At 52.6% G+C, this 14,157-nt stretch overlaps 1 protein-coding gene across 1 annotated transcript; it reads left to right on the forward strand.

The window, feature by feature from the left end:
• Positions 1 to 8,661: 8,661 nt before the first annotated feature.
• KLK14 (kallikrein related peptidase 14) lies at positions 8,662 to 13,816 on the forward strand. The gene is made up of 6 exons (XM_036833517.1): positions 8,662 to 8,807; positions 9,035 to 9,096; positions 9,945 to 10,110; positions 11,680 to 11,933; positions 12,571 to 12,707; positions 13,312 to 13,816. The coding sequence occupies exons 2-6, from the start codon at positions 9,057 to 9,059 to the stop codon at positions 13,465 to 13,467; spliced, it is 753 nt and encodes a 250-aa protein (XP_036689412.1). The 5' UTR covers positions 8,662 to 8,807; positions 9,035 to 9,056; the 3' UTR covers positions 13,468 to 13,816.
• Positions 13,817 to 14,157: the final 341 nt, after the last annotated feature.

Genomic DNA, 14,157 nt, shown 5'->3' on the forward strand with positions numbered 1-14,157 from the left:
GCAGGGCTTTGGCTGAGGCAGAGGTCAGGAGATTTTTGAGCACAGCAGCGATAAGGACCATCTCTTTATTCAGGAAGCCAACATTTGCTGGCACCTCCCAGGAGCCAGGCCCTGCACGGGGCACCGGGGAAACAGAGCTGGGTCAGCCCCAGTCCCTGCCCTCAATGGGCTCTCTGTCTGGGAGCCCATGGGCCTTGGTGAATGCAGCCCTTACCTAAACACAAGGGGTCCTTTATACTTATCGAATGTCTGTGAAAGGACCAGGACTGATGAGGCAGGAATCCCCCACGCCTTAAGGTACCATCCCCTGGAGTCAGAAGCATTCTTTCCTGCAAGGATTTGGAACCCGATCTCAGAAAGATGGGCTTCCCCATCTTCCCCCTGTGTGTGCTCTCCCAGGGCTGGGTAATCAGAGATTCCTGTCAGGTCTGAAGATGTAGAGGCATTGGGTGCAGAGATTCTGGGGAGAGGAAGGCTCTCAATAATCTCACTCTCATTCAGCCTGTTTTCATAGAGGCCCTGCACATGCCAGCTACCAGAGTGGGCTCCAGGGATTCAGCAGTGAGCACTTTAGACAAGGTCCCTGCCCTCATGAAGCCTCAGTCTGAGTGAGAGAAATGTTTCTTCATTCCATAAATGTTTACTGAGCACCTACTATGTGCCAGGGAACAGAAGCCAAGAAAGCAGGCAAAACCCCCTGCCCTGTCAGAGTTGGCACTCAAATTGTGGGAGATAGACTACACAGAAAAGGAGATAAATAAAACACGAGGGACATCCGATGGTGATAAATACCATAGAGAAACAACAACAACAACAATAAAAAAGGAAGCAAACACATAAAGCTATTATAGATTGAAATGAGGCACAGAAAGGAAACCAACAAGGGGCTGAGATAGAAACTAGAAGGGAATGTCTACTCTAGAGAAGGTGATCACGGGCAGAGTGATGGGATGCGTGTCCCAGGCAGAGGGAACAGCAAAGACAGGCCCTGAGGTGGGAAGGCACCTACCATGTCAAGAAAGTCAAGGAAGTCCAGGGGGTCTGAGGCACAGTGCATGACGGAATGGTGAGGCTGGAGAGGCGGACATAAAGCCAGACACAGAGTGCCTTGGAGGTGTTTAGGTTTTATTACAACTGCAGTGGGAAATCATAGATGGGCTTTAAGCAGGGTTTAACATGATACTCTTTTATGTTTTAAGAACATATTGGCTGCCAAGTGGAGAATGAACTTAGTGTGGGTAGGAGTTGGGGGAGGTGGGAATGGGGTTAAATGTGGAAGCAGGGAGACTAGCTTGGATGCTCTTGCACCTGTCCAGGTGAGACGTAAGGGTAGCTTGGACAAGGGTGAGTGAGAGGAAGTAAGTGGGTGGATTCAGTGTCTATTTTGGCACTAAGGTGACAGGAAGTGCCAAAGTAGGAAGTGGGAGTGAGGGAGGGGATCAAGGATCACTCCCAGCTTTTGACGAAAGCAACTGGGGAGAGGATGGTGTCACCACCAACAAAGGGAAATAAGTGATTGATGATGGAGATGGAGGGAGGTGGGGCAGAGATGTTCGTTGGCTGTTGACAGGGCATCAGGGGCACCCAGGTGTGTATGCAGAAGCTGCCTGGCATGTAGCAGATTCAGGTGCTGACTCAGAGCCATCTAAGAGATTACCCAGAGAGAGTCTGGGTAATCAAAGAGACACGTGAAATCAGCAGCAGAGGAGCATGGAGTCAGATGGGCTGGGGTTCCAATCCAAGCTCCACCACTTGCTTGCTGGGCAACTGACCTCATTTCTCTCAGTTTCCGCATCTGTAGAATGGGTGTGATTGTGTGTACCACACAGGGCCAATGGGGGAATTAAGCAAGACGTGACACTTAGGAGGTACTAGAGAAATTGCCAACCAAGAGCTGATGGGAGACAGAAGACAAAGGTGAGGGTCCGTTTGTTTTTTTGTTTGTTTTGGTTTGGTTTTTCTGTTTTGTTTTGTTTCTTGTTTTAGCAGCCTGCGGGATCTTAGTTCCCTGACCAGGGATCGAACCCATGCCCCCTGCAGTGGAAGGGTGGAGTCCTAATCACTGGACCACCAGGAAATTCCCAAGGTGAGGGTCCATTTGCACATACCAGAAACATTCTTTGCACGAACTCTCAGCCGCTGGGGCTGTTCCAGGAGAAGAGGATCCAGCAGAGAACTCCCCACCCTCGACGGCATGGAGACAGATTTGGAGACAGAATGGCATGGCATTTAACAGCCAGAGGACCCAGGTTCCAATCCTGGCTAATGCCATTTGCACAAGTGACTTCTGCCTGAGACCTGGTTTCGTTATCTCTAACACGGTACTAACCCTAACCTTAACCTCATAAAGCTCTTGTGAGGATTACATGTGATAATGTATGGAAAGTCCTTGACAACCTGCCAGATTTGTATTATATAATGTTTTTTTTTTTAAATTTTTATTTATTTATTTATTTATTATTTATGGCTGTGTTGGGTCTTCGTTTCTGTACGAGGGCTTTCTCCAGTTGCGGCAAGTGGGGGCCACTCTTCATCGCGGTGCGCGGGCCTCTCACTATCGCGGCCTCTCTTGTTGCGGAGCACAGGCTCCAGACACGCAGGCTCAGTAATTGTGGCTCACGGGCCCAGTTGCTCCGCGGCATGTGGGATCTTCCCAGACCAGGGCTCGAACCCGTGTCCCCTGCATTGGCAGGCAGATTCTCAACCACTGAGCCACCAGGGAAGCCCCCAGATTTGTATTATAAATGGAGATAGAGACAGGCATTTGCTGACAGGGAGTCAGGAGCCCCCAGGAGCCCCCAGGAGAGAGGACCCCCTGGCTTCACAGTCTCTCAGCCTCCAGGTGGCCAGAGACCACCTCCCCCATCACCCAGTCCCACAGGTACACCCTGGCCCCTACCTCCATCAGAAGAGCTCCACCTCTAAAACCACAAAATCCCACATCCCACTCCCAGACTACAGCCTCCCATGCTTCCAGAGCTCTGCCACACCTGTTCTTCCACCTCAAAGACACCCTGACCCTCTTTGTGCAGCCCTCCCTCCACCAAGGCCCTTATTTCTGCACCTCCTTTACCCCTACATTCCGCCCCTTTACCACGCCCCCTCCCGCTGTCCTTTGCGGGAGGAAACAAAGCAAAATCATTTGGCTGCTCAGAGGACGCCTCTTTAAATTCCTGGTCACCAGCCTCACCTGGGAACCTGCTCGCCATCCTCACCTCCCCAGCCAGGTGCCCGTTGAGATGAGTTGGCCTGGGCCTCCTAGTCTCCCTGGCCCAGCCCCCCCTCCACTTCCGGCCACCCGACCCACACCCCACCTGCAAACTCCCCCACCCTTTCCTTCTTCCTTTCTGAACAAGGGAAGAGGTGTCTTTCCTTTTGTCTGGGGCTAATCCCACCACTCGGCTGGGCAGGTGCACCACCCACGCCTTTGTTTTCGGGCATCCCTGAGGTTGTTAAGAGCTCTCCGCCTGGGTTTGCTTCACGGTGCCACCACGCAGCTTTGTGTAACCTTGCATGGGCGTCTCCACTTCTCCTTCTGCACATGGAGAATAATAAGTGTACCTTTCTCACCAGACCGTGGGAAGGGTTCGGTAAGTTAACTTACGAAAAATGCGTTAAAACAGTGTTGGACACACAAATCAGTGCTCCGGTGGAACTGAGGCTCAGATCACCTCGGGAGACCATAGAGAGGATTCAGAGAGTCCAGGAGTTTGTACGCTTCCTCCTGGGCTTACCAGCTGGGTGACCTTGGACAAGCCACTTCCCCCTTCCCCCAGCCTCCGTTTCTCAGACTGTAAAATGGGCCCAAGATAGTCCCTAGCCCATGGAGTCTGGACTTTCCATGACCTCACCACCCTCATTTCCTTCTATTTTCTTCCCTGGCTCATGCTGCACCAGCCACACTGGCCTCCTCACTGGTCCCCCGACACATCAGACCTCCTTCCACCTCAGGGCCTTTGCACATGCTGCTCTCTCTGTCTGGAACAGTCTTCCCCCGGTATCCCTGACAATCTGCAGGTCTTTGCTCAAAGATCCCCTCGGTCAGGCCTTCCCTGGACACTGACCTCTTCCCTGCTTTCTTATTCTTCTTAGCACTCGTAACTTGCAATAGTATACATTGTATTTATTTAACTTCCTTTTGCTTGGTTGCCTTTCCTTCCACAATGGAAGCATCAGGAGGGTACGGATCTCCGTCTATTTTGTTTATTGCTGTATCCTCAGCACTTAGAACCGTGCCTCATACCTAGTAGGTGCTCAAGAAATATTTGTTGAATGGAAGGAGGGATAGGGAGAAAGGGAGAGGGGAAGGGAGGGAGGGAAGGCGGAATGAAAGAAGCTAACCCACATAAAGAAGTTACCTGGATACACAAATTGTGGCCTGTCCATACGGTGGTGTATGATCCAGCCTTAAAAAGGAAGGAAATTCTTGGGACTTCCCTGGTGGTCCAGTGGTTAAGAATCTGCGCTTCCACGGTAGGGGGTGCAGGTTCGATCCCTGGTCCAGAAAATAAGATTCTGCATGCCGCATGACGCAGCAAAACAAAGTATAAAAAAAAGGCAGGAAATTCTGACATGAACCTTGAGGATATTATGCTCAGGGAAATAAACCAGACACACAAAAAATAATCACACAATTACTACATGATGGCACTTATATGACATACCTAGAGCAGTCAGATTCATAGAGACAGAAAGTAGGATGAAGGTTACCAGGGCCTGGGGGAGGGAGGATGGGGAGCCCGTGTTTCACGGGGACAGAGTTGCAGTTGGGGAAGATGAAAAGGTTTTGGAGACAGATGATGGTGATGGTTGCACAACCAAGTGAATGTACTTCATGCCATTTAAAAATGTTTTAAGGGGCTTCCCTGGTGGCGCAGTGATTAAGAATCCGCCTGCCAATGCAGGGGACACGGGTTCGAGCCCTGGTCCGGGAAGATCTCACATGCCGCGGAGCAACTAAGCCCGTGCGCCACAACTACTGAGCCTGCGCTCTAGAGCCCGCGTGCCACAACTACTGAAGCCTGCACCCATAGAGCCTGTGCTCCGCAACAAGAGAAGCCACCACAATGAGAAGCCTGCTCACCGCAACAAAGAGTAGCCCCCGCTCACCGCAACTAGAGAAAAGCCCGCGCACAGCAACGAAGACCCAACGCAGCCAAAAATAAATAAATAAATAAATAAAATTTATTTTAAAAAATGTTTTAAATGGTAAGTTTTATGTTATGTATTTATTATATTTATGTATTTATTATGTTATGTATGTATTATACTTCACCACAATAAAAAATTTTATTTTTAAAAAAGTTTTGAACATTAAAAAAAAAGCAGGAAGAAGAACATAACACAGCACCTGGCTGAACCAAGACCTCAGTAGACGTGTGGGTTTTGTTTTTGTTTTTGTTTTTGTTTTTTGACAATTTAAAGCTGGAAATTCATTTTTTTTAACTTTTAATTTTGTATTGGAGTATAGTTGATTAACAATGTTGTGTTACAATGTTTATTGCAGCTCTATTTACAGTAGCCAGGACATGGAAGCAACCTAAGTGTCCATCAACAGATGAATGGATAAAGAAGATGTGGCACATATATACAATGGAATATTACTCAGCCATAAAAAGAAACGAAATTGAGTTATTTGTAGTGAGGTGGATGGACCTAGAGTCTGTCATACAGAGTGAAGTAAGTCAGAAAGAGAAAAACAAATACCGTATGCTAACACATACATATGGAATCTAAAAAAAACCGAAAAGGTCATGAAGAACCTAGGGGCAGGACGGGAATAAAGACGCAGACGTAGAGAATGGACTTGAGGACACGGGGAGGGGGAAGGGTAAGCTGGGATGAAGTGAGAGAGTGGCATGGACATATATACACTACCAGATGTAAAATAGATAGCTAGTGGGAAGCAGCCGCATAGCACGGGGAGATCAGCTCGGTGCTCTGTGACCACCTAGAGGGGTGGGATAGGGAGGGTGGGAGGGAGACACAAGAGGGAAGAGATATGGGGATATATGTATATGTATAGCTGATTCACTTTGTTATACAGCAGAAACTAACACACCATTGTAAAGCAATTATACTCCAATAAAAATGTTTAAAACAAACAAACAACAACAAAAAAATGTTGTGTTAGTTTCAGGTGTACAGCAAAGTGACCCAGTTATACATACACATGTATTTTCAAATTCTTTTCCCATTTAGGTTGTTTTATAATATTGAGCCGCGGTACCCAGCTTAGACAGCCCGCCCTCTGGAAACACTTTCCCCGCCCCTGGGGCTTCATCAGGCCCTTCAACACTGCCACTCACTCCCCTACCACCCCCATTAGAGCACACATCACACCAGACTGAGTTTCCTGTTGCCTCTTGGGCCTTTCCTGCCAGACCGTGAGTTTCTTGAAGGCGAGGACTGTGGCCATATGTTCATTCATTCATTCATCATCAAATATTTTTTGAGGACCCCTATCATGGCAAACAATACTGTGGCAGGCGGAGTAGGGAGCAAAACAGCCCAGAGTGGAGTCTGACGGGAGGGGAACGAGTAACCTGGCAGCGACCCTGAGGGAACTAGGGGCTGGGATGGGGGGGATACGGCAGTTAACTGAGCCCTATTCGCGGTTGCATCCCCAGCACTTTTTTCTTGCGCTCCCTGGGGTTTGCCAAGGCCTTCTGCTTAAGCCGAGTGTTCTTTCTAGGAAGAGGGAGATCTCAGGTTTACCTAGGCCTTCTAGCTCAGCAGAGGGTCCCCGTGAGTCCCCCAGATCACAGACTTCTGCTCAAATGGAGGGGGGCAGGGCTTGCGCTTACCAGGAATTTGTTTTGTTGTTAATTCTTTAGTTTGAAATAATGATAGACTGACAGGAAGTTGCGCAGAGAGTACAGAGTCCCAATACCCTTCCCCCAGCTTCCCCCAGTCGTGACAGCTCAGATAACTGCAGTCCAAAATCAGAGCCGGGAAATCGACGAGGGTACCATGCTATTGACCAGACTACAGGTCTCATTCGGTGTTCATTGTTTACGTGCATCTTTTTGCCTGTGCACGTATGTGCACGTGTGTTTCTGTGTAATTTTATCCCAAGTGTAGATCCGGGTAACCACAATGGCATCAAGATGCAGAACTGAGCGCTCACAGAGCAGCCGCCTGTGCCGCCCCGCGCCGTCAGAGGGGGTTCTGTTTGTGCGTCTCGCCCTTCTGGTTTCCCAGGGCCTGAGCCAAGACCTTCAGTTCAAAGCAGCGAGGCCCCTCAGCAGAGCCAGTTCACGGGAAACAGACACGCACGGGGGGCTAGGTGGGCATAGGCACAGAGGGACTCCCTAGGGGCGGAGACCAGCCCAGGGGGAGAGCGGAGGAAAGTGGTTTGGGAGCAAGCCCCGGGGTTGGTGAGGGAGGGAGAGTGCACAGATGTGACCTCCTGAGTCGCTGTGTGGTGGTCGGGATGGGCTGCCCAAGCCCAGAGACAGATGCAGTCATTAGGGAGTTCAAGAGGCTGGGGGAGGGGCTGAGGCCAGCCAGCCCTGCCCAAAGATAGGATGAGTCCCCCAAACCCAGGCCCTCCTCCGTCTGCCTGGAACCAATCCCCACCTCATCACTCTGTGTCTCCTGCTCTCTCCGGGTCCCTCTCCCCCTCTCTCTGGGTCCCTGTATCCCACTCTCCCCTGACCTCTCTGCAGAGCCTGAGTTGGCGGACACAAGTCCTGCCCTGACCTCCCCTCCGCCCCCCGCTCACTCCCTGCCGGGGCCCTTGCTCCCGGACCACAAAGTGAGAAAGCCTAGGAGACAGGACCACCCAGCACCAGGTGCCCCAGCGCCTCCAGTCTCCTGCCGGCTCCTCACCCCCACCCCTTTCTCTCTCTTCCTCTGCGGCTGTGTCTCCTCTTTCTCAGTCTCCTCTGTGTCCCTCTCTCCCTCCATCTCCCCATTGTCCTCTGCCTGGTCCTGCATCTCCTCCTCACTGTTCCCTGTATCACCACGTCCTCATTTGTCATCTCTTGGCCTCCTTTCATCATCACTGCTATTATTCTGTGTGGGTGTGTTTGGAGTTGGGGTACCTCCGCCTCCTTTCTCTCTCTTCACTTTTTTTCTCTTTCTCTGTGCCTGTTTCTATTCTGCCTTCCCCCTTCTCCCCTCTGTTTTTCTGTTTCTGTCTCTCACTTTGCCACACTCACCTCTCCATGAATGTCTGTCCCTGTGCCCTGCCCCCATCTGTTCTGTCTTTTGCTGTCTGCCTCCCTTCCCCATCTATATTCATCTCCCGCTCGTTCTCCATCTCCCTGAATTCTCTCTCCCTCTGACTCTTCTCTCTCTGGCCTGTATTTCTCTGACTCTTTCTCTGCCTCTCCACCTTCATATGCTACTTCTCTCACATTTCCTAGACTCTCTCTCCTCCCATGGGAGCCCCTCTCTCGGCCTCTGTCCCTCCCTCTCTCAGCCCCTCTCCCACCCCTACCCTGTCCACCCTGCCCTGGGGTCCCCCTCCCTGGATTCCTTCCAGATTACAACACCTTCCCGTACCAGGCAGGCGGGTTCTCATTAACAATTGTGACTACTTCTCTGGTGAGAGGGGAGAGGGAAGAGATGGAACAGGGATCCTGGAATGGGAAGTAGGCAATAAAAAAAAAAAAAAAAAAAGTCAGAAGGGTGGAGGAGAAGCGCCAGCTACTCAGGCCAGAGATAAAAGGCCTCCATGAGTGACAAGGAAGCAAGACATCTTCCCCGCTCCTCCAGACAGGAGACATCCAGGCAGGACCTGAACCCTTCTCAGCATCCTCTCTCCAGCCACCAAGGAGCCCCCAGACCCTGCCCTCCTGGTCTCTGTTCTCTATTCTGTCCCTCATCCATGTCTCTATGGGTCTTAGTCTCTGTCTAAGACGCTCTCTCTGTCTCTGACCTACCTGGTCTCTGTTCTCTATTCTGTCCCTCATCCATGTCTCTATGGGTCTTAGTCTCTGTCTAAGACGCTCTCTCTGTCTCTGAACTATACCTTCTGCGTCTCTCACAGCCTCCTTAACCCTCACTTTCTCTCTGCATTTGCCAGAATCCAGCCCCCAGCCCTCAGAATGTTCCTCCTGCTGACAGCGCTTCAGATCTTGGCTGTAGGTAAGACAACAGTGGGACCTGGACCCTGAGAAGAGGTGGGGAAGGGTCCTGGGGACCCGACGTGCTCACAGGTGACCTGGTGAGAAGGGGCAGGGAGTAGTTTGGGGATGATGGCTGAGGTGCATGCTGGAGGGGGGGGGCCTGAGTTCTAAGTTGTGGAGGTATTAGGAGATCGCAGGGTCCAGGGAGTTGTAGGAGATGGGGAGAAATAAGAGAGGAATTGAGTAGAATTATGGGGTCTTGACTGGGTCTTCCTAGAAAGGACAGCAGGACACTTCTTGATTGCGTTAGGGAAGAACTAATACGGGAAAGACAGCGTGTTGCCAGAAATGATGGTGGGAATGATGATGGGGTGGTGAGCTCCTGGCAGGGAGAGTGGTGTGGCGCGCAGAGTGGGTGCGGGGAGAGATAGTGGATCCTGGGGCGTCACATGGAGTGAGAAGTTCGGGGAAGGAACAGGCAGCTCCCTGAAGGTGTTGGAAGATTACTGGGTGGAATTGTGTTGTATTGTGAAAAGTGATGACAGAAAGTATTCGTGGAGAAGCAGAGTCAAGCATAATAGCTGTATCAGGACCCTGGATGAGGTGGCCCTGGGATCCAATAATAGATACTATGGAGGTGCCTGGGGGTGAGGGGGTGTCAGAAAACTCCCTGGTTATGTTGGGACAATAATGGGGGCAGTGTTGGGCATATCTCATATAGGGTGGGGTAGCTAAAGGTGGGTGGTTTAAGGATTAGGCAAAAAAGGGGGCATTTGTGGATTCCGGATGTCCTAGAGAGTTGGGGGTAGATGGAGAGCGTTTGTTCATCTACTTTCCCCACTCCACCTCACGCTTGCCTTCTCCTAGCCATGGCACAGAACCAAGGGAACAAGATAATTGGTGGCTACAGATGCACCCGGCACTCCCAACCATGGCAGGCAGCCCTACTGACAGGTCCCTGCCGTAGTTTTCTCTGTGGAGGGTCCCTGCTGTCCGAGCGATGGGTGATCACCGCCGCTCACTGCGCCCGTCCGTGAGTGACCCTCTCCTTTTTCTTCTGCCAAGTGAATTCCAGAGTCTAGCCCTGTGTAGAACCCAGTGTAGTAGCTGGACCCTGGTTTGGGGTCTAGACAAGAGCTTAGAACAACAGACCCAGCTCAGAACATGGAATCCAGCCATAAATCTTGAACTCGGTTTAGATTCTAAAAGCAGATCAACCATTTAGAACCCATACACAAGCTTAGAGTCCCACACAGAATCTAGAATCTAACACATAACCTGAGATCCATCCAGAGGCCAAGCTCTACCTAGAGACTAAGATGAGGAGCCTGTTCCAGAGTAGTGGTTGAATTCTGGACACAGTCTACCTTCAGAAACTCAGGACCCCTCTCAGAACACTGCCTGGAATCCAGAGTCAGGTTCAGAACCCACAGTCCAGACATAAATCCAGAAACCTGTTTACAGCTCAGAGTGTAAGATAAAGACAGAACCTGAAGCTTGTTCTAGATCCAACATTTAATCCAGAGTCTAGTCTACAGCTCCTCTCTGAGCAGCCTAGAACCCAGACCTCAACCCGCCATCTACATCCCAGAATGAAGACCATAATCTAAAGCTTCATATCGAACCCAGAGCCCTTCTCAGATTCTAGACTGAAACCTGGACCTCAGACCCCAGACTAGAAGTCAAAGTCCAGATAAAAGCTCACCCAGTGTCCATAAACCAGATCTAATGCCATAAACTAAAGTTCAGTGTAGAACCTAGGGCCCAGAGTCTAGAATGGAAACCAACATCTAGAACCTGGGATAACCTGACCATAACCTGGAGCTCCATCTAGAACCTGGAGCTCCATCTAGAACCCAGAGCCTGACCTGAGGTCAAGGGCTCAGACCAGAGTCTAGAACCAAGAGCCCAGACTATCACCTGTAATTTGATCTAAAACAGAACCCAACCTAGAGTCAAGAATGCAGACCGGTGTTTAGAGCCCTGAGCCCAACTGGAGCACAGAGCTCAAACCATTGTCTACAACCCAGGTCATAAACCAGAGCTTAATCAAGACCCCAGAACTCAACCTAGAAACTGGAGCTCACACCAGTATCTAAAAAGTATGCTATCATCCAGATTCAATCTAGAACCCAGCTCCTAGCTTAGACTCAAAAGTTCAGGATGTTTAGAGTCCAAAGGCCAGGCTGGAACTGGAATGGGGCCTCCCTGAAGCAATGGAGTAACTGGAAAGGATACTCCAGAATACCAATTCTGATTTAGAGCCTAGAGCCACAGCCCAGAGTCTCACTTAGAATTCAGAGTATTGATGCAGGTTCAGACCCTAGGACAGAGCCAAGAACGCTCAATCATCACCTTATACCCAAGTCAGAAGGCAAAGCGCAGCCCACAAGGGGAAGGGGAGAATGGTAAGACTGGGTCCAGAGAGAAAGCCCAGGCTGGGGGAAAGGGTGCAGGATGCCGGGAAACACTCAGCCTGCAGTCAGAGGGAGGGTTAGGCTTGAGGAAAACTCATCACCAGGGAAGGGAGCGCCGCTGGAGGGTGGGGACAGGTCTCCAGGTCAGACCCTGAGCGGCGCTACTCTTGGGGGTCATGGGCCAGGATCCTTCGAGTGGCCCTGGGCAAGCACAACATGAGGATTTTGGAGGTCACACAGCAGGTGCTGCGTGTGATCCGCCAGGTGCCACACCCCCAGTACAACTCCCGGACCATCGACAACGACCTGATGCTGCTGGAGCTGGAGCGGCCTGCTCGGCTGGGGAGGGCAGTGAAGCCCATCGCCATGGCCAGCTCCTGTGCCAGCGCAGGGACGTCCTGCCTTGTGTCGGGCTGGGGCACGATATCCAGTCCCGTCGGTGAGAGTCCTGCGTCAGGAAAGAGAGGCTGGAAGTCTGAGTCCTGGGTCTGAGGGAGGAGGGGCCGGGGGCCTGGATCCTAGGTCTGAGGGAGGAGGGGCCGGGGGGCCTGGATCCTGGGTCTGAGGGGGGAGGGGCCGGGGGCCTGGATCCTGGGTCTGAGGGAGGAGGGGCCGGGGGGCCTGGATCCTGGGTCTGAGGGGGGAGGGGCCGGGGGTCTGGACCCCTGGGTCTGAGGGAGGAGGGGCCGGGGGCCTGGATCCTGGGTCTGAGGGAGGAGGGGCTGGGGGTCTGGATCCTGGGTCTGAGGGGGGAGGGGCCGGGGGCCTGGATCCTGGGTCTGAGGGGGAGGGGCCGGGGGCCTGGATCCTGGGTCTGAGGGGGGAGGGGCCGGGGGCCTGGATCCTGGGTCTGAGGGGGAGGGGCCGGGGGCCTGGATCCTGGGTCTGAGGGGGAGGGGCCGGGGGCCTGGATCCTGGGTCTGAGGGGGAGGGGCCGGGGGCCTGACCCCTGGGTCTGAGGGGGAGGGGCGGGGGCCCGGACCCCTGGGTCTTGTTGAGGGGGGAGGGGCGGGGGCCCGGACCCCTGGGTCTTGTTGAGGGGTAGACCCCATCGTAACCCCTCGGTGCCCCTGCAGCCAGGTTCCCCAACTTTCTGCAATGCGTGAACATCAACATCTTCTCGAATGAGGAGTGTCAGCGGGCCTATTCTGGAGCCATCACCCCTGGCATGGTCTGCGCAGGGGTCCCCCAAGGCGGGAAGGACTCTTGTCAGGTGAGGCCCAGGGAGAGAGCACGGGCAGGGGGATTGTTTGGAGCAGGGACTTAGGTACAAAAGGACCGCAGGAACATGAAGATCAGGGGAACCCCCCTCCCCCACACACACACACACAGAGAACGAGAGAGGTTGTAATAGCCAGGCTGCCTCCACGCTGTTCGCCCTTGGGTATTGGACCTCAGTTTCCTCATCTGTCCCCTGGGGGTAGCAGGTCTTAGTCGGTGGAATGAGATGAGCTAGTCCATGGAAAGAGCACAGAGCTCTGGTCACCAGTGTCATTGCCATCATCACATACGGGCACCTGGAAAGCCGGGCTCAGGTCCTCTAGAGATCGTAATCCATCCCTGAGCGATGGCTCCAGAGACAGGGGATGTGGAAACACACACATAGTTTTCTAGAGACAGAGCTAAGATGAAGAGGGGCCCAAGGGATAGAGACAGAGTGGGAACCAGTGACCCCAACGCCCAGGGGCTGAGATCTCCAGAGCCCCTGCCCAGGGCTCTCAGCCCACCCCTGTCCCATCTTTGCCTCTCGGGTTCTCCATGCCCACGGCTCTGGTCATCTGTCTGTGGATGTCTCCATCTCTGTCTCTCCCCCTCAGGGTGACTCCGGGGGACCCCTGGTGTGCGATGGAAAGCTCCAGGGCCTCGTGTCCTGGGGGATGGAGAACTGTGCCCAGCCTGGTTACCCCGGCGTCTATACAAACCTGTGCAAGTACCAAAACTGGATCCAGGAAACCATGCAGGGCAGATCGTAGCCGGTGTTACAGGACAGCGCCTGCCCTCATGCTCCCCAAGACCCTGCTCTTCCCACTCCAGACCCAGGGATCCCGGCCCCCAGCTCCCCCTCCCTCAGACCCACAAGCCCAGGCCCCCAGCATCCTGCTCCTGACCCCAGGCTCAGAACTCCCCTTTCCCAGAGCAGTTCCTTCAGGGGTTCTCTCTGCACCCCACAACATCCCCGTCATTATTCAAGGCGCCCCTAAGACACACAGAGTAGGAGCGTGAAGGCAAAGGCGCTGCACTGGCACCATATTCCGAAGAAGACAATGTTCAAAACTCTTAGTGTCTGTAAAAACCAGGTAAATACTACTAATAAAACTTTAACAATCCTAAATTCCGTTCTCCATTCATTTAATTCATCCAACAGATATGCACACAGGGGTCCAATCATGCCCAGCCAGGAGGCATGTTCCAAAGTGCATGGTGTCCCCTGGGGGTCTGCCCCCTCACCATCCACTGTACTTGGTGTGGTAGAAGGAAACGCCCCAGCCTTGCACGGTGACCCTGAGCAGGACTGCCCTTCCCCCAGCCTCCTCTCAGAGTCCTGTGAGCAGGGACTGCTGAGGTCCCAGACAGGGAGGGCAAAGACCTGCCTTGTTTCCTGGAAAACACTATGCAAGTGAAGAGATCCTCTTTTTCCTAGTCAGATCTCAGGTGAGGAGAGT

Source organism: Balaenoptera musculus, chromosome 19 (genome assembly GCF_009873245.2).
Source record: "Balaenoptera musculus isolate JJ_BM4_2016_0621 chromosome 19, mBalMus1.pri.v3, whole genome shotgun sequence".
Lineage (NCBI taxonomy): Eukaryota > Metazoa > Chordata > Mammalia > Artiodactyla > Balaenopteridae > Balaenoptera > Balaenoptera musculus.

What these genes read in the sequence shown, in the direction of transcription:
- KLK14 (XM_036833517.1), top strand. Translation starts at nt 9,057, where the DNA reads ATGTTCCTCCTGCTGACAGCGCTTCAGATCTTGGCTGTAG. An exon ending in GCTTCAGATCTTGGCTGTAG is followed by an intron (nt 9,097 to 9,944) that starts GTAAGACAACAG and finishes GCCTTCTCCTAG; the next exon opens with CCATGGCACAGAACCAAGGG. An exon ending in CACGATATCCAGTCCCGTCG is followed by an intron (nt 11,934 to 12,570) that starts GTGAGAGTCCTG and finishes GTGCCCCTGCAG; the next exon opens with CCAGGTTCCCCAACTTTCTG.